The sequence below is a fragment of the Microcebus murinus genome, chromosome 20, assembly GCF_040939455.1.
Source record: "Microcebus murinus isolate Inina chromosome 20, M.murinus_Inina_mat1.0, whole genome shotgun sequence".
NCBI classification, from domain to species: domain Eukaryota; kingdom Metazoa; phylum Chordata; class Mammalia; order Primates; family Cheirogaleidae; genus Microcebus; species Microcebus murinus.
In genome coordinates, this window is record NC_134123.1 from 11397761 (window position 1) to 11420995 (window position 23235).

At 61.6% G+C, this 23235-nt stretch overlaps 2 protein-coding genes across 2 annotated transcripts in view; both read right to left on the bottom strand.

The window, feature by feature from the left end:
- CIAPIN1 (cytokine induced apoptosis inhibitor 1) overlaps positions 1 to 23235 on the bottom strand; it is a 328736-nt gene that overhangs the window by 74218 nt on the left and 231283 nt on the right. The window lies entirely within an intron of this gene.
- CCDC102A (coiled-coil domain containing 102A) lies at positions 855 to 21332 on the bottom strand. The gene is made up of 9 exons (XM_075995670.1): positions 21077 to 21332; positions 13391 to 14127; positions 12092 to 12318; positions 9622 to 9730; positions 7371 to 7487; positions 6603 to 6812; positions 4655 to 4825; positions 3394 to 3497; positions 855 to 1401 (listed from the first exon to the last, which is right to left on the bottom strand). Exons 2-9 carry the CDS (start codon positions 13979 to 13981, stop codon positions 1272 to 1274), a joined length of 1659 nt encoding a protein of 552 aa, XP_075851785.1. The 5' UTR covers positions 13982 to 14127; positions 21077 to 21332; the 3' UTR covers positions 855 to 1271.

The window sequence follows — 23235 nt, forward strand, 5'->3', positions numbered from 1 at the left end:
AGCTCCCCCCTCCCCCCGCCCCTTTATCAACTGAATTTAACTCCTCTTTGCTGCCAGGCTCTGGCCTTTCCTTACACACCCCTGGACACAGGGAGCTCATCACCTTAGGCATTCTGGAACAATTCTGACAACACTTCCTTCTGCAGAAAGCAGGCCCTGGTGCCGAGACTTCGTCTAAAACATCTCATCAGAAGAGCAGGTGCCCGGAATGCCACTTCGACTGTCAAAGATCAAAAGTATACGCTACTGTGTTTCTAATAACAGTTTCCATCAGATTTAACATAAATCTGCTGCTTATACATGGTTTGGAAATTAAACATCAAAAGTGAAATTAACCTGTAATTTCACTACTTGGAGCAGGGCTGGGGGAAAGATAAAAGGGTTCACTATTTATTGTATCCACACCTACCTCTGGGTAAACCCATCAATCACCCGAACAACATCCCCTGCACCCCGCTGGCACGTACCCCCTTACTGAGCTCTGGATCAACTTCTTTAATTCTTGTGACAGCTCTACGAGACATCTGAACTCACAGATGGAAAGTTGAGGCTCAGAGACGGCAGGTAACTTCCCTGAGGTTGCACAGCCAGTAAGGGGCAGAGCGGAGATCTGAATCCATCGGGTGCCAGAACTGAAGTTTTCCCATCTCCAGATTAGACACCCACTGTACTTTTTCCTTCCTTGTCACCGGAGCGGGATACCAGACCGCTCGGAAGCTACATGTTCATTCATTCACCCTTTCTGACGTTAAGTCACTCACTATTCCTGAGCTCTGGTTTAGTGTCAGGTGCAGGCTGACGCTGTCCCCCACACCCCCTGCCCGCATCTGCCACGTTTTCAGGACTCTGACCCAAGAACTTGAACTCCATTTATTACAAAAGGCTGGGTTCATCACACTGTATTTCGAACAGCCCCTGCGGGGCCTTCAAGGCCTAGAGAGGCAGCCTGGGGTGGGCCCCGGCCACTCGCCCCCGACGTGCCCGGAGCGTGCGAGGCGCCCTGGGTGGGCGGAGCTTCGGAGCGGTCCTGTATTCCCAAGTCCGAAAGGGTCCAAGGCCCTGGGCACGTACGCAATACAATGTGCGTACAGAACACGGTCGCCCCTTCCTCGGGCGCTGGCAGGCAGGACTGCTGATGCCTCCCTGGGACAGACAGGTCACCGTGGCAGGGAGCAGGGCCTCGCCAGGGCAAGCCCGGGCAGCTGTGCCAGTTCAGGTGACGGGTCCGCCTGGGCCCTGGGGGGTCCCGTCCCGTCCGGCGCCGAGAGGCTCTAGGCCACCTGGATTTGCAAGTCCTCATCCTCGTCCAGGTCGCTGGCTCCGTCCCCGGCCTCCTCAGTGCCAAAGCGAGCGCCCCGGATCTTCCCGAAAAGGGGCGCGTTCTGCTGCTGCCTGCGGAGCCTGTGGGGGGGTGACAGGTCAGCAGCCACACGTCCCCATGCTCCCCGATGGCAGGTGGCACGCGAGGCCGTCCACACACATTACCTCCTACGTCCTCACGGAGGGCCCTTTCATGAAGGAGAGGCTAGTACCGCGCCCACTTCACAGACAAGGAAACTGAGGCACGGAGAAGAGGAGTAACTGCCCAACGTCAGCCCGGGGAGCAGGGCTGGGCTCTGAACCGAGGCGGCTGGCTCCGGAGTGGGCCGGGGACTTAGACAGGTGCAGGAGTCCCCCTGCGGGGATGTCAACCCAAGCCTGGTGGCATTAGTGGTGGCGGTGGCGGGTGGCCTGAACCCCCACATCCCCGCAACCCTGAGTGTGAGCGTGCTCAGCCCTAGCTCTTCCTCACGTTAAAATTCCTAAAGCCAAAATTTACGAGGCAAACTCTGACTCTCAGAGCAGCGGGGAGGAAACGCCGCCCCTGCCCTCCCCCGCCCGGCGGCCTGGCCCTTCCTGGAAGGCCTGAATTATTAACACGGCGGCGGGGGCTCCATTACTGCGCCGTGATTTAGTGGGCTGTCCCGGAACATTAAAGCAGGAAAAGTTACAGGCTACGACAACGCTACGGCCCTCGGAGGCTCGTCCTGGGAGCTGGCGGCTCCTGGAGAATGCCACCGAGGCTGCGGGAAGCCCCAGGCGGAGTGGCCTTGGCGGGGTGGGTGCTGCGGGCCAGAGTGGGCAGGGCCGGCCGGACACTGGCCCTGGGCTGGACACACACTGGGCCCCCACAGCACTGTGGGCCTGGTCCCTGGCCGCTGGCTCCCCGGCTGGTGCCCTGAAGCACGCAGCAGCACGTAGTAAATGCTCAATAAACGAGGGCTCCAATGGCTGATGGCCAGCGGGTGATCCGGCCTGGCCACCCGGCAGCTGTGTGGCCGTGGAAGGACCTACTTTCTTAGGCCTTCGTTTCCTCATCTGCTAGCCCCCTAGGACAAAATCTCTCTCCTTTCCTTTCTCTTACAGAAGCAGCACAATATCTAACGCAAATATGAGCCCCTCCCGGGGTAACTGGTAACGGCAGTAACAGCAGCAGCAGCTATTATTATTTACCATGTGCCAGGTACTGTAAGGAATGTGGATCGGCTCATTTAATTCTCCCCCCAAGAGGTGAGAGCTCACATCAGCCCCATTTCACAGAAGAGGAAACGGACACAGAGAGGTTAAGCAAGTGTCCCAAGACCCCACAGCTACTGAATGCAGAGCCGGGCTGAAGCTTCCCACCACCCCGGCAGTCTGGCTCTATTCTACGAGATAAGAGAATGTAAGTGCGTGCTTGGCCAGGCCCTGGCGCAGAGCAGTTGGCCACTGCCACGGCTATGATGGCCTCGGGCTCCCAGCTGTGGGGCAGGGCGGGCTTGGACTTGAAGTTCCCTGACATGTCCTGGCTCTGGGGGAGGCGCACAGAGAGGGAGTGATTCACCAGTCCTGGGAGGGGGAGGGGGGCAGAGTGTGCTGGGCGGGTCCCCAGAGGTTGGTGGGTCAGCCTGCCGTCAGTGGGGGCCCCTCCATGACCCGCTGCCATCCAGTGTCACCCCAGCCCAGTAACCCTGGGGGTGTTCATTCTTCATGTCAAGGACCCCCCAGCCCTGCTGGCCCTCCCCACCGCCTTGGCCTGCCCTCTCTACCGCCCTTCCTGCCCTCCCACCACCCACCAGCCCCCGCTAGAGGAGACAATTCCGGCGCCCCTACAAGGCCTGACTTCCTGCACCCCCTTCCCTGGTTTCCTGGCTCTGGCCCTTCCTGCCTGGAGGGGACAGGATTCTGGCCCCAGGGCTCCCGGCTCTCTTCCTTCTCTGGCTTCCCCTTCAGCCCTGGTTCGGGGCTCCCGGCCTGACTGGAGGTCTCCCTGGGCTGGAAGTCCCCCTGCGCTGATTCTGTGCCTGTGCCAGGAGTCCTCCCACGAGTCCTCCCACGAGTCCTCCCACGAGTCCTCCCGCAGCCGGGGCCCACCTGGACTGCAGGTGCTCCAGCTGCACCTGCAGGTTCTCGCTCTGCTCCGTCTGCTCGTCCAGCGACCGCTGCAGCTTGCGCGCCTGGTTGTGGGCCTCGTCCAGCTGCGGTGAGCAGGGCCGAGAGCGTGACGGTCACCTTGGGCCGGGCAGCCCGGCCTGCCACCATCCAGGGACAGCCACTCCCACCGTCCCTCTCCGGGAACGTGCTTTTCCAACAGTGTCTGCTCCTCAAGGCCCAGACCCAGGCTCACCTCCTCTAGGGATGCCTCCCTTCTGTTCCTCCCCATCCCTGTTGTCCCCCTTCCAATCTGCCACCCTGCGGTGCCCTGCGCCACTGATGCAGCCAGCCACCTGCCTGCCCATCCGTCCTCATCCATCGTCACCTGAGCACTCGTCCTTGGAGATACTCACTGCCCGTGGAGACACCAAACCACCCACGCACATTCACCAGTCCACCCACGCCCGCCCCCTCCACCCCAGCTTCCTGCTGCCCCAGGCCCACCCGTCCCCCCCTCAGCCGGCCTTCGTTCCCTCTGTCCATTCACTCTTCACCCACTGACGGCTGTCCCTCCACCTGTCCACTGTCTGCCCATCCAGCCATCCATCTGTTCACACACCCATCACCCACCCACCCATCCATGCATCCGCCCCCTCCCTCTCTTATCCATCCGTCCACCCATCCATCCATCCATCCGTCCATCCATCCATCCACCCGTCCGTCCGTCCATCCACCCGTCCACCCACCCGTTCACCCACCCACCTATCCACCCACCCACCCGCCTGTCTATCCGTCCGTCCGTCCGTCTGCCCGCCCGTCCGTCCGTCCGCCCGCCCGCCCGCCCGTCCATCCATCCATCCATCCATCCACCCCCTCCCTCTCTCATCCATCCATCCACCCATCCATCCATCCGTCCGTCCATCTGTCCACCCATCCATCCATCCGTCTGTCCATCCGTCCACCCATCCATCCGTCTGCTCCTCCATCCACGGAAACCTCCTTCCGTCCTGTTCTTCTACTCAACCATCCACACACGCACCCACCTGTCCCTCCATCCATCCATTCTCCACGCATCGACCCTGTCCGCCCACTTTTCTTCCGCTCCTCCTGCCCGCGCGTCTATCCTGCCATCCCTCTGTTGTCCCCCGCCTGCTCTAGCCTGGGAACCTGCTCAGACCCGGGCTCACGCCAGGCACTGGGGACCCGGCGCGGAGCCACCCAGCAGGGCTTGCGGCCCCGCCCCTCCTGGCGCGGCCCTCACCTCGTCCTCGGCCTGCGCCAGCTCCTTCTTGAGCTCCTCCACGCGCAGCCGCAGCTTCTTCACCTCGGCCTCGTGCTGCTCCACCCGCCGGCCGGCGTGTGCCAGCTCCGCCACCTTCTCCTGGAACTGCTTCTTCAGCTTGCCGTGCACGTGCTTCAGGTCCGCCAGCTCCTGCGGGCGCAGAGGCAGGCAGGGGCTCGGCGCCAGCCTGGGCGCCGCGCCAGGGAGCCCCACGGGCCGGGCAGTTCGAGGGGGGCCCGCGTCTCTTCTTCCCTGGCCCTGCCCACCTGCTGTCTGACAGCAGCACCGAGGCCGGGCTGAGCGGCTGGGGGCCGGAGGGGCCCCTAGTGAGGAGAGAGGGCTGGGCGGGCAGAACCAGTGGCTCCAGTTCAGACATGTAACGTCGGAGTGCTCACTGGGTATGCCCGGGGTGGTGGTGGGCTGGCGGAGCTGACGGTCAGGATTTTGGGAACGGATGGGATCTGGAATCTTCCATGCTACGGACATGGGATTCAGAGCCTGGGGTCTGGGGATGAACGGAACTGAGGAGCGGGTGTTAGAGTGGCTGGCAAGATTATGAGCAGCCAGGAGAGGAGATGCCCATCCCTGAGCTCTGCAAGTTCTCTGAGCCTCAGTTTTCACATCTGTAAAATGGGGGTATGTACCACCTAAAGTCTCCTGAAACCACCCTCTTTGCTCCATTTCCACCAACCACAGCCTGGTCCAGGTCTCCACCATCTCTTGTCGCCCAGTGAACGGCCTCTCTCCCCATCCTCCATCCACACAGCAGCCAGTAAGTGCTGCGGATGGTGACCTGCTCATGCCCCCTCCCACTTTAAACTCTTCTGAGGTGGCCCCCGGCTCCTGCCTTGTCTGCCACGTTCCCCTTGCTCAGTCCCCTCCAGCCACGATGGCCTCCTTGTTCCTCCAAAGCTCCGTGTCCCTCCCACCATGGACGTTTATTCACGCTATTCCCAAACTCTATCCTCTTCCCAAATCTGGAGACCTCAGCCCAAAGGCCACCATCCCCGGGAATCCTTTCCAGGATGCTGGGCCCAAGCCAGGTCCCCTGGTACCCCCTCTTTGTGCTGGCGACCACGGAGCCATGTGATCGGTAGGGGTCTGTGTCACTTGGAGAGTCCTGTGTGCCCCTCAGCGAGCCACCGGCTCCCCTGGGGGGGAGGCACACCTATCTGTCCACAGACCTAGAATGGAGCCCGGCACATAGTAGGTGCTCAATAAATGTGGCCACTATAATTATCACCAGCCTGGCACATAGTAGGTGCTCAGTAAATGCGGCTACTGTAATTATCACCAGCTTGGCACATAGTAGGCACTCAGTAAATGCGGCCACTATAATTATCACCAGCCTGGCACATAGTAGGCGCTCAGTAAATGCGGTCACTATAATTATCACCAGCCTGGCACATAGTAGGTGCTCACTAAATGCGGCCACTATAATTATCACCAGCCTGGCACATAGTAGGCGCTCAGTAAATGCGGCCACTGTAATTATCACCAGCCCGGCACATACTAGGCGCTCACTAAATGCGGCCACTATAATTATCACCAGCCCGGCACATAGTAGGTGCTCAGTAAATGCGGCCACTGTAAGTATCAGCAGCCCGGCACATAGTAGGTGCTCAGTAAATGCGGCCACTGTAATTATCAGCAGCCCGGCACATAGTAGGTGCTCAGTAAATGCGGCCACTGTAATTATCAGCAGCCCGGCACATAGTAGGTGCTCAGTAAATGCGGCCACTGTAATTATCAGCAGCCCGGCACATAGTAGGTGCTCAGTAAATGCGGCCACTGTAATTATCAGCAGCCCGGCACATAGTAGGTGCTCAGTAAATGCGGCCACTGTAATTATCAGCACATGGTAGGTGCGGCGCTCTGGCTGGCGGGAGGTGGCCGCCCCAGCGCTGGCCGCCGCTCGCCGCCCCACCTTGTTTTTCTCGAAGAGCGCGGCCTGGCTGGCCCGCAGGTCGCAGTCCAGCGCGCTGGCTGTCTGCCGCCGCCGCCGGGCCAGCGCCTCCTCCAGGTCCCCGACCTGCGCCCGCAGCTTCTTGTTCTCCCGCTCCAGGCCCAGCTTCTCCGTCTCCAGCCGCTCGCGGCGGCCCCACTCGGCCGCGTTCTCCGCCTGCAGCCGCTCCATCTGCCGCGGGAGGGCGCAGTGAGGACGGGGCAGGGGCACGGCCCGTGGAAGCCCCGCCACCGCCTGCAGCCACCGCCTGCAGCCACCGCCTGCAGCCACCGCCTGCAGCCGTTCTGGCTCCAGGAAGCAGACCCAGCTGCAGCAGCTATAATTACGCAGGGCTCCCTTCTTGGTGCTCAGGATGTGAGGGCGCTTCTGGTCGCTGCAAGGGGGAGAGGACACCCCCTGCAGACTGGGGACCCCCTTGTGGACTGGGGACCCCCCTTGTAGACTGGGGACCCCCCTGCAGACTGGGGACCCCCCTACAGACTGGGGACCCCCCTTGCAGACTGGGGACCCCCTTGTGGACTGGGGACCCCCCTTGTAGACTGGGGACCCCCCTGCAGACTGGGGACCCCCTTGCAGACTGGGGACCCCCTCTTGCAGACTGGGGACCCCCTGCAGACCGGGGCACCCTTGGACGAGGCTGGCCCCTCAGAGCGAGGCTGGCTCCTGCCCTCCTCCCGTGCCTGCTCATGCAGGCGGCCCGGACTCCCTCCCGGCCCGGGGCCGGCCCACCTCGCCCCTCAGCTCGGCCATCTTCCTGTCCATGCTGGAGCGCGCGCCAAGCTCGTCCTCCAGGTCTTCCGACATGCGGCCCAGCTCGTCCTGGTGCGTCTCCTTCAGGATGCTGAGCTGCAGGACGCCGGCTGGTCACGTGGGGACCCGCGGTGGCGGGCGGGCGCCGGGCAGCGCCCACATGGGGTGGCACTAGGGGCTCAGAACTGACCCTGAACCTGACCCCTCCCCCCTTCCAGTCACTCTCGCCTCCGCCCCACCCCTGCTGGCCCGCCAGTGCCTGCTCCCGGCTCCCCCCCCCCAACTCATCTCCCAACAGTAGCCCTCAGTGGGCTTCTAGAAAAGATAAATTCCAACATACACACGGCCCTCCCCAAAAGCCCCTCTGATGGCTCCCAGGTGCCTCAGGATAAAGCCCAACTCCTCTCTGGGGTCTCACAACACCCCGCACAATTGGATGCCCCCCCTCCTAAACCTCATCTCCCCTGACTTCACTGTGCTTCAGCCTCAGCGGACTGACTCCTTCCTATTCCTCAAATACACCAAGTTCCTGACCACCACAGGGCCTTTGCACATGCAGTTCCCGCTCAGTTCCCTCTGCCTCGAACATTCTTTTTTTTTTTTTGAGATAGGGTCTCACTCTGTCACCTAGGCAAGAGTACAGTGCCATCATCATAGCTCACTGTAGCCGCAAACTCCTGGGCTCAAGTGGTCCTCTAGCCCCAGCCTCCAGAGTAGCTGGGACTACAGGTGCACACCACCATGCCCGGCTAATTTTTCTATTTTTTTTTTTTTAGAGATGGGGTCTCACTACGTCGCCTAGGCTGGTCTCGAACTCCTGGCCTCAAGTGATTCTCCTGCCTCAGCCTCCCAGAGCGCCGGGATTACAGGCGTGAGCCACCGCAGTACCCGGCTCCGGAACACTTTCCGAGGTGTCCCTCGGGACTGACTTTTCTTATCGTCAGGCCCTAGGGCGGCCTCTCCCGTCCTGGCCTAGAGGCGGCGTCTTCTCGGCCACCCCCGCTGGAAAGCAAGCCTGGGAGGACAGGGACCTGTCGCCTGTCCACCTCTGTCTCCTGCGTGGCCTCGGCTCAGGGCGGCCCTCAACACGGTGGACATAAGCTGGCCTGCCCGCAGGGGTGTCAGAACTCTCGGGTGCCTCTAAAATGGCACTGCCCACGCGCCCGCGCGCCGAGTCTGCCGCACACGGTGCTGCGGGAAAGCTGCCAGACACGACAGAGAACGGGACGATTCTGCCCTGCTGCACGCCTGCGATTTCGTCCAACGATCACACTTCTCTTCAATGGATTACACTCCGCAAATTGAAAAGGTCACGCAGGACAGGTTCCTGGGCCCAGTCCCCGGAGATGCGGACTCCGAAGCGTGGGGGTGGGCCTGGGAATCCGTGTTTTAGGGCCTTTCCCAAGAGGGTCTGACATAAGCCCATCTCCGTCCCTTCCCGGACAGAGTGGCGGGCTCTGAGTGAGGTCCCCATCTCCCGCCTTCTGGAAACCGGCGGATCCAGCCCGGCTTTCCCTGGGCGGCAGCGCCCCCTGGTGGCCACTGCGGCCCGCACAGGAGGCAGCCTGCAGCCCCGCCCGCCCTGACCCCCACACTGCAGTGGCGGGCTCCCCTCTCTGGAGCCTCAGTGTCCTCATCTGTAAGATGGGGACTGCCTCGACTGCCATGGGGCGTTAGTGACGCCCGGGACACGCCAGGCACCCCACGAATGCCACATCCAGATCCTCCCCTTCATCCTGGTCCGCAGGGCCCTCTCTCGGCCTCACCTCCTGCTGCTGTCCAGCTGCAGGGGCCTGCTCTGTCTCCCCCCCACACGGGCTTGCTGCTGCCTCAGGACCTTTGCACTTGCTGTGCCTTCTGCCAGAACCCTGTCCCAGGATCTTCTCGGGGATGCTTCTGCTAGCCCCTTTCGGCTTTGCCTCGAATGTCACCTTCTGAGAGAGGCCTTCCCTGACCCACCGCCCCATTTCTCCCATTCTGTTTTGACGCCTTCGTGACTCATGAATTTATCTGCCTGGTCACAGTCGGTCTTCTCTGCCCATGGCCCCCACAAGGTGGACTCCTCAAGGCAGGGGCCTGGCCTGCCTAGTGCTCAGGACAATTGCTGAATGAATGAATGGATGAATGAATGAACGAATTCCATTTTTCTCTCTCCCATCCCCACTGCTGAAACTCAACAGTGTGATACTGCTGCCGCCTCCAGGAAGCCCTCTGGGTCTCCGAGACTCACCTGCTTGAGCATCTCCTGCTTGGTCTTGCTCAGCTCCTCGTACTTGATCTTCCACTGGCTGAGCTCTCCCTCCAGCTTCTCGATGTTCCTGCTCAGGGCCAGTTTATCCCTGGGCAGGGGACAAGGAGGGACAGACATGGGGGTGAGCCCGCAGGGGCCGTCTGCTTGGAGTCCTCACCACGAGTGGCCCTGCTGTGCTCTCTGCACCCGTCGAGCTCACGTCTAAAGTCCCTACCTCGGCGTTCAGGGCCCGGCACCCCACGTTGCGGAAAGCACCCCGGGTTTGCGGTTCTCCTGGAGCTGCACCCCCACCCACGTGCAGGGACCGAGCTCACAGTGGCGGGAGGTGATCGGGGCTCCGGAGCACTGGGCACCTCCGGGCAAGGGCCTCCCTCCCGCCGGACCCAGGCTCATCTGCCAGAGGCCACCCTGTTCCCGCCCTGTGGCTCCCTGCACGGCCTGGACACCTGGTCCTGCAGTTAGAAAAGCTGGAAAACACTGTGCGGTGACTCTCGGAGGGCGGGTCCCCTCTTGCCATCATCCCTGTGTGGGATCCCCACGTTCTCCCGGGACCACCCTGCACTCTGCCTTGAACGAGAACGTGGCACCACAGGTAACAAGCATGGTGACTGGCCCCCCGCATACAGTAGGTGCTCAATGACGGCTGTGCTTCATGACCCCACGCTGCCAGCGAGGGGCTCTCAGAGGGGACAATGCCATGCTCTAGGAGGTACGTTGGAAATTCCTGGGGACGTTTTTAGCCATCACGACGATTAGGGACCAGCTGTGCCCGACTCCCTGCCATGCCCACGGCGTCCCCCGTCAGGGACCTATCCGGCACCCTACTAATGCACGCCTGTCCCCGTGGACATTGCTGGGTGGAAATGATCTGAGCCCAGAACCTCATTCTGATTCACACAGAAACGGAAAGTACTTGTTCCACTAACATACACTGCGTTTTCCAGGAACGGAATAAACTGGGGGAAGGCCACACTTTTCTTTGTTCAGAACTTTACCAAAGGCCGCTCATCTCTCAGGAAACCGAGTCACACAGTGACACAACTTTTGTGTTTGAGGTGCCAGCCCACACACCTGCACCAGCTGCCTTCACAGCTGTCCTCAGGGTGACTTAAACGAGCGAATACACGCGAGCCCTGGGCACAGCGCCTGACCCGGAGTGGGGCTGTGTCTGCAGTCACGGTCACAGTCCCTGCCACTCTGTACAAAGGCACCTGCTCCTCACCGCTGCATCCTTCCCCCTGGAGGAGCTATCCCCAAACGCTTCCGTGTCGCCGTGTGCACGTTTCATTATAAATCATTTCATTTCTGCTTTATATTTCAGTTATGCTTTAGGTTGATGTTTTTGTTTGTTTGGCTTAAACAGCAGAAACGTACTCCCTCCCAGTTAGGGAGGCTGGAAGTCCAGGATCAGGGAGTCAGCAGGGATGGTTCCCGCGGTGGGGTCTGTTCCAGGCCTCTCCCCTGGTTTCTGGCGGTGTGCTGGCCGGCGGTGGCGCTCCTTGGGCAAAGAAGCAACGATGCCCGGAGAAGCATCCCCCTGACCTCTGCGTGCATCTTCGCAAGGGCATGGTGTTGATTTTAAAAAAGAATCAACTATGTGTTGATTTAATTTAAATCAACAAAAATCATATGGGTAGATAGGTTATACTATCTATGTATTGAATTTCTGGACAGAAAAGTCACAGAATGTTCATTATAACCAGGCTTGTGCCCTCTAAACTGTCCTGGTCAAGGTCACTGGTGGCCTCCCTGTTCTAAATCCAATGGTCAGTGCTCAGTCCTCTCCTTACTGACCAGCAGATCGCTTTGTCCTCTGTGAGCCCCTGTCTCATGGTGTCCTGTCCCCGCACGGCACTGGCCCCTTCTCCCATCTCCTTTGCGCTCCCCTTCCTCTGACCGGCCTCTGAACCTGGCGCTCTGACCTCCCCCTCCACCCCTGCTCGCCTGCCCTGGCTCAGGCCTTCCAATGTCATCCACTCGCTGACTCCAGCCCGGAACTGTCTCATCACTCCAGACTCATTCCTGTCCCCGACTGCCTCCCTGCCACCTCCAACTGCACGCTTCCAAAACCGAACTCCCAGCTGCAACTCCCAACTTCCCTGTGCCCCTTCCTTGCTTTCACCCCGCCCACGGCCGTCACCCCCACTAGAACGCAAGCTCCAGGAAGGCAGGGGCTTCTGTCTCGTTTCTGGCTGTATCCTCGGGGCTGAGGACAGAGCGTGGCCCAGGGCAGGTGCTCACCATGTATTATTTGACGGAATAAACAAAAACTTGCCTTGGGTCCTTGGGTGGAACACCACGCTCTAAAGTTCCAAGGTTTGAGCCTAAACAGTACCTGCCACCTTGGAGAGTCTCACGCTCCGAGACACTGATTTTCACTCTGGGATGCTGAGGGCGCCCCAGCGTGGCCCGGCCCAGCCCCGGCCCCTGCCCGCGCGCCCAGACTCACTCTCGCTCCTTGAGCAGCACCTTCTGGGACTCATCCAGCCGCAGCCGCAGGGCAGTCAGCTTGGAGGCCTCCTCCTCAGCCGCGGCTGTGTCCTCCCAGGGCAGCCGGCTGCGCTCCTGGCGGCCGGAGCTGCTCCTCGGGGCCCCGGCCCCGACGCCGCGTGCCTCCCAGCAGCCCTCGGGCTCCTCCGGTCTGCTCTTCAGAAGGCTCTCCACCAGCTCCAGCTCCTGCGGGGACCAACGGGGAGGCTGGACCGGCGACCTTCCCGATGGCCTCTCCCAGGCCCTGGGGCTGGGATCAGCTTGCTGGGTAACCTTCCTCAAGTCAAACAAGGTCTCTGGGCCCCGGCTTCCTCTTCTGCTGCCTGCCTCTCCATCTCTGGAGAGGGAGGCCGCGCCCTGCTCTGGGCCTCCACTTTCACCTCCTGGAACTGCACAGAGGCAGCCATCGAGGTCCCCTGTATCCTGGAAGATTCCCCAGGAGAGGTGGTGAGCTCCCTGTCAGTGGAAGTATACAAAGGCATGACGGGATACTTGTGGGAATGTTGAAGCAGGGATTCCTACAATGGCTTGTGATTAGATTCCCTCAAAAGGAATTCTAACTCTGAGATCCTATTTTTCTAGGGCAAATACTAAGCACAGGGCCACTGGTGACATGGTAAAGCAGTGAGTAGAACTGGCTCCCAGGCAGCAAGCAGTGCGGGATTTATTAACCCGGCGCTGAGCCTGCTTCCTTCCTGCCAGCCTCACCTCCCCTTCTGTCCCTGTGGCTGCCCCTGCCTGTCCCTGACACAAACCCAAACACAAAATGAGGACTATGGCCCTTGTTCTAGTTTCTCTAGTTTCCGGATGCCTCTGGGCCAGCCCCTTGCCAGTCTGGCCCTTGGTTTCCCTATATGGACCGAGGTGGTGCCCCGATAACGTTCCACCCTTCAGCTGTGGCTGATCTGGGTTATAATTTTACGCCTCCCCCTAAATTCAAGTTGAACGACTGAATGGATTCAGCTGTTACTAATCGGGCTAACTCCAGGTAAGTTTTTGGATCCCTTTGCCGATCGAAGGGACGATTCCTTGCTTCTGCTGACTTCCCAGGTGTGGAGTGGAGGGACCACCAGAACCTGGGATTCTCTGCCCAGGACGCCCTTCCTGGGGTCTCGGGAAGGGAGGTGACCTGCGGCACTGCAGGGGGCGGAGCCTGACCTGCAGGAGCAGTCCCTGACTGGCGGCCACCGCTCCTGCCCCGGCCGTCGGGCCCGCCCACCCCGCGACGCCAGCGCGCAGGCCCCGCCCTGCCGCGCACCTGGCTGCCCTGCGGCCGCTCCGCCCCGACGTCGCGCACCGGCTCCTGCTCGGGGTCCGGCTCGGGCTCGGGCCCGTCGCGCGTCTGCTCCGCGGTGCCGCGGGCGCCCCGCAGCCGCGCCAGCTCGCGGCCCCGCGCCTCGCACTCGCCCTGCGCCTCCTGGCGCTCGCGCCGCGCGCCCGCCAGCTCCTTGGTGAGCGCGTCCAGGCGCTGGCGCAGCTGGCGCACCTCCTCGCGCGCGCGGTTGCGCTCGGCGCGCACCTTGCTCCACTTCTCGCGCCAGTTGGCCGTGCAGTCCGACCACCAGCGCATGGTCTTCTCCATCTGCGCCGCCCGCGCGCGCGCCTCCTCCAGCTCCCGCAGGCGCAGCTCCTCGCGGCTCTCCCAGTCGCCGTCGGCCAGCAGCGCGGGCGCGGGCGGCAGGGGCAGCGCGGGCGGCGGCCCCGGCGAGGGCGTGCCGCTGGGCGGCGTGGGCGGCAGCGAGTCGCCCGGGCCCATGCGCTCCGGCGACGGGCTGCCCAGGATGGTGAGGAGGCTGCCCTTGGACAGCTGCGGGGACTCGGCCAGCCGCGGGCTCGGGCCGTGGCTCATCGTGCGGCCGGGCGCGCCCCGGGCTCCAGCCGCGGCCGGGCTCAGGGAAGGCGTGCGGGGCGCGCGGCGGACGCGCCACCGCTGTGCATGACGGCGCCGCGACCCCCTTCTCTCCGGGCCGCCAGGCTGAGGACGCCTCTTCGGACCTGCAGGAGAACACAGTCGTGGTCACGCGGCCCGCGCCCTCGGGCCGTGAGATGAGGCGTGCGTGGCGCACAGGGGGAGCACGGGCGACGGCTGGCTGGGGAGCAAGAGCGGATCGGCCTCCTCGCGTCCTGCAGACGCCCGTCCGCTCCAGTCCCTCCCGCGGCCCCGCGGCCGCAGCGGCACGTCTGACACGGTGACGTGCTACCCTCACCCTCACGGTCCCATCGCACACACTGAGTGGCGTTTACTACTGTCCCGCCTCCACACGGACCGACGTGGGAGCACCAGCCTGCTGCCAGGAGTCTCCTCCCTGCCTCTTCTTGAAGTGGGCCGACTCTTCCCCATCCTCCAAACTCAGCTGAGATACCGCGTCCTCCTAGAAGCCCTCCAGGATCGCCTCAGGCCAGGCCCATCACCCCAGGCCCCCCATCTGCGTCTCCACCACCACACTAACCAACCCTGCCGGGTCGTTTATCTGTGTCTGCTCCCGCCCCTCCCAGGCTGTGCGCGTGCCGAGGGCAAGGGCTAGGTGCCCGCCAGCTTCATAGTCCAAGCGCATGATGACAATAACAGTGACATCTGCAGACGGCCAGCAACAGGCCAGGCACCGTGCCCAGGGTTTCATGGGAATGATCTCACTTATTCCTCTCTTACTCCAGGCGAGGGAAATTACTGTCGCCATTTACAGTATGAGCCCAAATCCTGCATATGCACGTGTGACAATGGTGAAATAAACTGGTCTCTTAGATGGTGGGGGTGCGGGTACAATATGGCGTTCCCTGCCCTTCTCTGCAGAACCGCCCCTCCCAGACGCCCTCACTCACTGCAAACATCTCCCCCCTCTCCTGTCCCACCTAAACCTCGCCAACGCCCAGCACGGGGCCTCTGCCATGCATGGGCCACCCTCCCTTTAAAATAAAGGAGATGCGTGTCCCTCTCTGTCCTCGGCATGCCCCACTCTCCCTCCAGTGTGGCCTCGTGCTGACCGCCAGCAGCAGCCCCTTGGGACATCGGGCCTTTCTCCCCCCATTAGGCTGAGGTCTGGTCCACAGATCACAGCTGCCTCGAAGACTCGACCTGCCCTTTCCTGACGACTCCCATTGAGGACGAGTGCATCAATACTGGCAGGCCCACCAACTCTCTCTGTCCCTTCTCCACCCCTTCCGATCTCTGACCCCCCTCCCTCTTGGCAGGTAACCTCATGTTCCGGTTTGCAGGGAAGAGGGAAGGTGTCCAAGCCGCTCCCCCCCATTCCACCCCAGCGAGCAATGTCTTCGCCAGGCACCTCCTCTCCCCTGCCCTCTCTCCCCCCTTTCAAGGCACGTCCAGAGTGGTCCGCGCTTGCTGTCTCCCCTCGGACCACCTCCCTGGCCCGCTCTCATTGGGCCACCCATGCCAGGCTGGCTTCCAGCCCCTTTGTCATGATGTGCCCTCCCTAGCTCAGGACATGCTATCACTACTTCTTAGCATCACTCTCTTCCAGGATGCCACGCTCGGGGCTTCCCTCCTCCCCTCCTCCGGCTGCTCCTCGTGGACTCCCCGGCTCATCCTTGCGTGCTCCTGTCATAGGGTCCTGGGCCCATCACGCTTCCCCTGCCCCAGCCATCTCGCCAAGTCCTCAACAACCCCAGTCTCTCTCTCCAGCCCAGGCTGCCCTCCAGAGCCTCCCACGCCTCCACCGGATGTCCCAGGGACACCTCGGCTCCATCTTGGCCAAAATGGAACTCACTGTCTCCATCTCCCCCAAACCAGCGCCTCCCGCAGCCCTCTCTGGGAGAAGGCACTTCCTCACTCCTTCAGCTTCTGGGGACATCCTGGAATCTGCCTTTGTCCTTCCCCCGCCCGCCACCAAATGCCGTCGGTCTGTGGTCCGTACATCACTCGGGTCCCTCCACCTTCATGGTCCACAGCCACTAAGCTGTCAAGCCCCGCACCGTCTTCACCACCTGGGCAGGTGTAGCCACCCCCACCCTCGCCGCATCACACACGCACTTTTGCCTTCTTCAAATCCAGTCTCAACAGCCGCCGCCACACTTGACTGTGCTGGTGGCCACGCCCTTGGTCATTACTAATAACTGTGACTTTTCCCTAGCGTCAATTCCAAACTCAGTCCTTCTAGGGCTCTGCTATAGTTTGGATATTTGTTCCCTCCAGAGCTCATGTTGACATTGCATCCCCAATGTTGGAGGCAGGGCGTGGTGGGAGGGGTTTGGGTCCAGGCAAGATCTCTCCCCATGGCTCGGTACTACTCAAGAACTGCTTATCGAAAAGAGCCACATGGAGCACCCCCTGCTCCTTCTCACCTGCTCCCTCTCTCTACATGTGACATGCCCGTTCCCCTTCGCCTTCCGCCATGAGTGGAAGCTTCCCGAAGCCCTCGCCAGGAGCAGAGCTTGTACCCCGCTTGTTACGCAGCCTGCAGAGCCGTGAACCAAATAAACATCTTGTCTTTATAAATTACTCAGGCTCCAGTATTCTTTCATAGCGACACAAAACCGGACTAAGACAGAGTCCGACTCCAAGTGTCGGTCCCAGCAGGAGCCACAGCCCACTGACCCCACCACCTGTTCTCTGTCTGCTCCTCCCGCCCCACGCCCTTCTCCCTGTCCCAGCTCGCATTCCGTGGTCCTAATCCCTCCTTTGCAGACACCCTCAGTGCCCCGCCTGCTCCTGTTCTTGCGTCTCCAGGCAAATGCCAAGCCTGGGTGCCCCCGAGTCACCTGTGGAGCCAGGCAGCGCATGGACCAGTGTCATTTGAAATTCATGACCTTCAGGGTCACGGTTCCCCCACGGTGCTCAGCGATCCAACTACATTTCTCTAGTCCATTGCTGTTTGTTTACTGTCTGCTTTCTGCAGACGTGCGCTCTGGCCCCAGCTCTGTCACCAACCTCACGTAAGCCACTGTCCCTTTCTGGGCCTCAGTTTCCCCACCTGTAGAATAGCGGTACGGTGAGGAAGACCAGTGCTGCTTCTTAATCAGGATGTCCTGGACATCTGCTTCAAATGCAGTTCCTAGGCCCCACCCCCCAGAGAGTCAAGTCCAGTAGGTGTGGGGCTGGGAATTTGCATTTTAATGGTTTGGGACATTTGAGCATTCAGTTATGCCTTCTTGCCAACCACAGTTCCATAAACACACGCGCACATCCCAACTCCAACAACACCTGCACCAAGTCATCCGCCCGGGCTCTGCGGATCCAGGTCCATGAGCGCCACCAACACCCTGAGAGATCCCTGGCCGGCAGTGCCCTCTCTGTGATCGGTCTCTCTGCCTGTGCAATGAGGTGGCTGGCCTTCATGACATGTGTGTCCACAGACATCTGTGCACACACAGACACATCTGCAGACATGCACACAACCCCATGCACACGAACACGGATGCAAAGTCACACAGGTGGACACGAGACACGCACACACTCAGAGAGGGATGCAGATACACAAGCAACTACACAGACGCACCGAGAGACACGTAGACACAGACGGACCTGGAGACACTCACGCCAGAACACGGACAAGGGACAAAGATCATACTCATCCCTAAGAGAAGCAGATACACACACTCACACACACGCACGCGGACACTCGCTCCTCACTTTCCTGGCTCAGCTCCACATGGAGAAGCTCTTGGAAAAGAAAAACAATGTGGCGCCTGTGGGGGAGGGGGGCAGGCAGGGGGGGAGAGGAGGAGGAGGAGGAGGAGGAGGCAGCTGGGCGGCAGGAAGCCCCAGTGCCAGGCGGCAGCCCCACCAGAGCTGTGCTGGGAAGGGGGGGGGTCTGGCCGGTCTGCTGGGCCCTTCCTGCAGCCCCTGAACCAGGAGCAGGGCAGGGCAGGGAGGGGACCACCGCCACATCCTCTCTGCCCCTGGGAGCTGCCAGGCCTGGCACGGGGCTCGGCCGGGACAGGGCCGCTGGCTCCTTCCAGGAATCCCGGCCTGTTCCGCAGAGGCAGGGCAGGCGCCATCCAGGCCCCTAATGGCTTCCAGGCACCTTGGCTAAAGGCAGGGTGGGGGCTCCAGACTCAGTTCCTGTTCCCCTCCCCGGCCACCGGTCGGGTCCTTCCTGGGGGCTGGCGTCCCCCGAGGGGGTGTGCACATACATGCGTGTGGAGGGCTGAGGGTGGAGGGCCTCAGGTTGGCAGTGGGGAGAAGCCCACCCTCCGCACACCCCCAGACCCCACAGCAGCCAGACCCTGCGGAGCAGCGCCTCTCCGCACCCCACCCCGCTAACAACTCAGCCTTGGGGACAGGCACGCACACGTGGCCCTGGTAACGAGCACACTCACCGATAGACAGAGGCGACACAGAGGCACAGCTCACGGATGCGGACACAGGCTCCAGCCACCCTCCTGCCTGCCCCTTCCCCACTGGGCTCAGGGCCTTCTTCCCACAGGGTGGCCTCTGAGTCCCCCAGCGTGTCACTGCCCCCCCAAGGAGCAGGTCAGGGTAGGACCAGCCACCACAGGCCCCATGGAGCCCTTCCCACCCCGCCTTCCCACCTCCTGCCTCCCAACAGCCGGACGGGTCTATTCTTGCTTGAAGCCTCTGGGTTTCTGTTCACTCCGCTCATTCTCCCTCCCAGACTCCAAAGTCCCCACCCATCTTTGAGCTCAGATGCCACCACCTCCAGGAAACGCCTTGATTGCCCCAGCCCCACCCCACCTGGGGAGCACAGCCCGCAACCTCCCTCTGGCCGGCTCCCTCTCTTCTTGCAGCACAGGCTCTGCCCGACCCAGATGGGACACTGTGCCACCCAGAGCTTCTAGGACAGGCTGGCTGGCAGGGCGGAGAGAAGGCCGAACTGTGACCCTGCATCCCCTCAGCTGGGCATCGGAGTTGAGCGGAACCCAGAGCTCCTGAACCCCAGCCCCACAGCTATGCTCGCTGGTGGCTCGCTCCAGGACAGAAACAAGAATGTTTTGATCTCTTACCAACAGGCTAGGCCCTCATCAGTCCTGCCCACACAAAGTGGCCAGTGGTTCCGGTTGCTTGTGGACTTGTCTGGAATGTCTCTCTCTCCTTTCTTCATTACCAAACTCCTACACATCCTTCAAAACCCACCTCCAGTGTTCCCTCCCTAACCTCTGTGCAGAGTATGTTAGTTCTCCTAAAGCACTAGGCACCCCCCTGTTCTACAGCAATGGCCACACTGTGAAGTCCATGATCAGTGGACTATCCGAGCCCATCTTGGACTCGGTGGCTATCAGCACAGGGCCCAGCATACAGCAGATGCACAATGGCAGATGGACAGATGCTACTGTCAGGACTACTCTTGTGACCAGGGAGAGTCTGTGGAGGTTGAGCCATGCTAAGGATCGGGCGTCAGTCTGTGGCCAGGCTCCGAGACAGGCAGATATCTGTCTGTGGACAGGGTCAAAATCAGAGGTCACCCTGTGGCCAGGTCAGGGGTCCTGCTTCTTGCCTGAGGAAGCCTAAACGACCCACAGGGGGACAAGCCTGTGTTCTGTCCTTAGCATGTCTGCACGGGTCTCCCCATAGCCAGCGAGAGGAACGAGAAATGCTCAATGACGTCTGGATGGGGCGGGGGAAGGGATGGGGGGCCCAGTGGCCCAACTCTACCCCCCAGCTCAGAAACCTGTATGTCCTTCCAGAACCTTTCAGGTGGGGCTCTGGGTTGCGCCCATGGCCACAGGCCTGGCTGCGGGCAGGGAGCAGAGCCCAGTGGGAAACCACAGAGGACAGCCTGATTGGATAAGTGCAGGGCCCAAGGCTGGGCAGCCCACAGACTGCGGGCACCTGTCCCACTGACCTGCTGCCTGGGCTCCAGCCGCCGGACCTCTAGGAGAGGGCTGGGGAGGGAGGGACCATGGGTAGGCCTCCAGGCTGGACCTCAGACCAGAGGTAGGCACCCCTGCCTGTTCCCAGGAACCCCCATCTCAGACTGAGGAGCCACAAAGATACCCTAGAGCACTAATTTCAGCTCCTTTCTTTACAGATGGGCCAACGGAGGCCCAGAGGGACCGTGCGCGTCCCATCCGCTCAGCGGAGCAGCAGCAAAGCCAGGGGGGAGCCGGAGCGCTGGGATCGGGTGCCTCCCCTCCTGGGGCTTGCCTACCGGAGGGGCACCTACAAGATGGGGTCCTCAGGCACCAGGCCAAGTGCACAAGCGCAGCTGCGATGGGAGGGGGTGGCAGACCGGGGCCCACCCCAGCCCCAGCCCTCTCAGCAACTCCTTGAACTGTTCGCCCAAGTACAGCAGAGACCCCACCAGTGCCAGCTCTGCCACTGCTCTGCTGTGTGACATCTGCAAGCCTTAGCCGTCTCTGGGCCTCAGTTTCCCTACCTGAACGCTCTGTCCAACAGGTGGGCAGGCCCTGTGCCAACCTAAACCACCCCAACCCCCACAACAGCCCTATGAGAGCGGGGTGGGAAGGTGGATAAAACTCTCACTCAAAGCACAGAAACTAAAGCCCGGGCCCTGAGCCACTTTAGCCCTCACTCGGGCGCCCGCTCCCAGGCCACCCGGCCCTGCCAGCCGCCCGGCTCCCCCTAGCGGCGGGCGAAGCCCCCACCTCCAAAACCGGCCCGCGACGCGCGGCCCCCATTGGTAGCCGCCGCGGGCCTGGGCGGTGCGCTGTGCTCCGATTGGCCAGCGCCGCCGTCCATCCCGCACTCGCCATGGTGACCACGTTGGGTCCCCCGGGAAAGTTCCAAATTCCGCCCCCGCCCGCCGCCCCCTCCCGCCCGCCGCATTCCGAGGGCGTTTCCCCTCCCCCATCTCCCCAGCCCCTCCTCCCCCCAGGCCCGCGCCCGCGGTGGGGGAGTCGGGGAGGGGGCCGGAAAGTTCTGCTCGGAGTTTCGGGGCGGCTGCGGGCGCCCCTACGGCTCCCGCTCCTGCAGCACGCCCGACTTAACCCCTTGCTCCCCGCGGAAGCTGCGGCCTGGAGCGAGCCCCGGGCGCGGCGCTCTCTGCCCCCCGGCCGCCCCGCTCACCTCGGCAGGCCCGGCTCCGGCCGTCCGCCCCACGGCTGGCGCGAGCGGCCCGGCGCTGGCTGCGGCCCCCGGCGGCCGAGGGAGGGCCTCGGAGTCTCCTCCTCCGCAGGGGAAGGCGGCGGCGGGGCGGCGCGAGCGCGCGGGGCGGCCCGCGGTGGCCCGGCCGGCCGGCGGTGCGGTGCGGACGCCCGCCCGCCTCGGGGCGAGGGCGCAGGCCGGACGGCGGGCTCTGCCGGAGAGCGGGCCGGGCCCAGACGGAGGCCCCACCCCCGTGGCGGGGACGAGGGTGGGGGACGGAAGGCAGGGTCGAGGGCCCCGCGGGGCTCGGCTTTCCCGCCTCGGGTTTCCGAGCGCCGCGCGGCCGAGTGCGCTCCGCGGGCGGGCCCGCACGTGGCGCGCCTCCCGGGGCGGCACTTTTGTACCTGCGCGCTCCCTAGTGCCGGCGCTGCCGCCGAGTCCGTGCCCGCACCGGCCTCAGTTTCCCCGTTTGTCCAACAAAAGGGTTGCCAAAAGCGACTTGGCGCCTGTTCAGAGGGGGGGACCGGGTCCCGCCCGCGGAGATGCCTCCCGGTCCGCACCCCCAGCCCCGCGGCCAGTTGCGGTAACGCCCCTCGTGCGCGCCCGGCCCTTCAGGGGCTTCCTCTCTCTGGGGTGGGGTTCTGCGGTCTTCGTGGAGAAGGGGGAACGGGCGTCGGAGGACCTCTCCCCGCCACATCCTGTGCCCTGCAAGGCCGCCTGAAGTGAACCTACTTTAAAAGAGGACCAGAAATTCACAAAAATGGAGGGAGCCCAGATGGATTGCATGTTACAGAGAAAAGGAAACTAAAAACTAGAAAGATAAATTAGCTTGATCCCATGATTAACACTATTTAGATTATGATTGCAACCATGCACGCCTTAGAATGAAGACTGGATCAAATGTTAGTATTTGAAGACTTTTCTTTCTCCCGACAAAGTTGAGTATGCAGCATCCTTTCCTTCTGAATCGGTTTTTTGCAGATATTTTGCAGACCCGAGGGTCACTCAGAATCCTTTGATAGTCCGCCGATTCTTTTGGGGAAATCTGGGGAAATCTCGAGAAAGTCTCGCTCGCTTCCCTAGCAGATGTTCTCTTTGTCTGTGGTTAGCGGCGGCTCCATTTCTCCTGCGTTGGCTTCCAGCAACTTCGCGAAATCCCACACTTTTTTTGCAAGATTTGCAGTTTCACTTGTGGATTGATTTGCTCTGTGTGGCTGAACGTTGACGGCTAGAGACAGATGTTGGAGGTGATGTGTGGGGTTAAGTACTCAGGACCAGGACATCCCCATTTTAAAACGGAGGAAATGAAGGCTCAGGGTGCACAGCCAGTAAGTGAGTGACAGCCTTCGACCAGGAGCCCAGAGCTCTTGCCTGGGGATTTTGGAGCTGAGGACAGGGCTGGAGAAGGTGGCAGAGGTTGAACTGATGGCGTACCTAAACTCCAGCTATGACCTCATCACAGTTGGACCCTCTGCCCTAAAGGAGGAAGTGATAAATGCTTTCCTGGGGTGTTTCTTGCAGAGAAGGGGAGCCCCCTGCTCACTGGCCATAGACTTGGCAGCTTGCATGAGTTATCTCAGCTTTATACTCACACTGTGGGCTAAATGTTTTGTTTTGGCTTTTTTTTTTTTTTTTTTGAGACAGGGTCTTACTCTGTTGCCCAGGCTGGAGTGCAGTGGTCCGATCATAGCTCACTGCGGCCTTCAACTCCTGGGCGCCTACGATCCTCCCATCTCAGCCTCCCAGAGTGCTGGGATTATAGGCATGTGCCACCACACCCTCCCTGGGCTGAATGTTTTTACCACCAAAGTGAGGAAAGTGAAGGTCAGAAATCAAGTGACTGGCCCAGGGTCATGCTGGGAGGTCTCAGAGCCCAGATCTGACTCTCAATTATACCACCGTCACCTCTGTCCTAAAACTACACCTCCAGGCACCTCTGAGTGCCATGCTGATCTGGCGTCAGGCTCCCCAGTGGCCCTGGCAGGGCCTCTCTCCCCCAAACCCCAGGACAGCGGGGTTTTAACTGAGGTTGTGTCAGTATTTCCCACACTTGAGCAGTTCTCTCTTCTGTACCACTGCCACCACTTTTTTGCCACCAGCCCATACCCCTTATTACTTAGCAAATTGATAGAACCAGACGG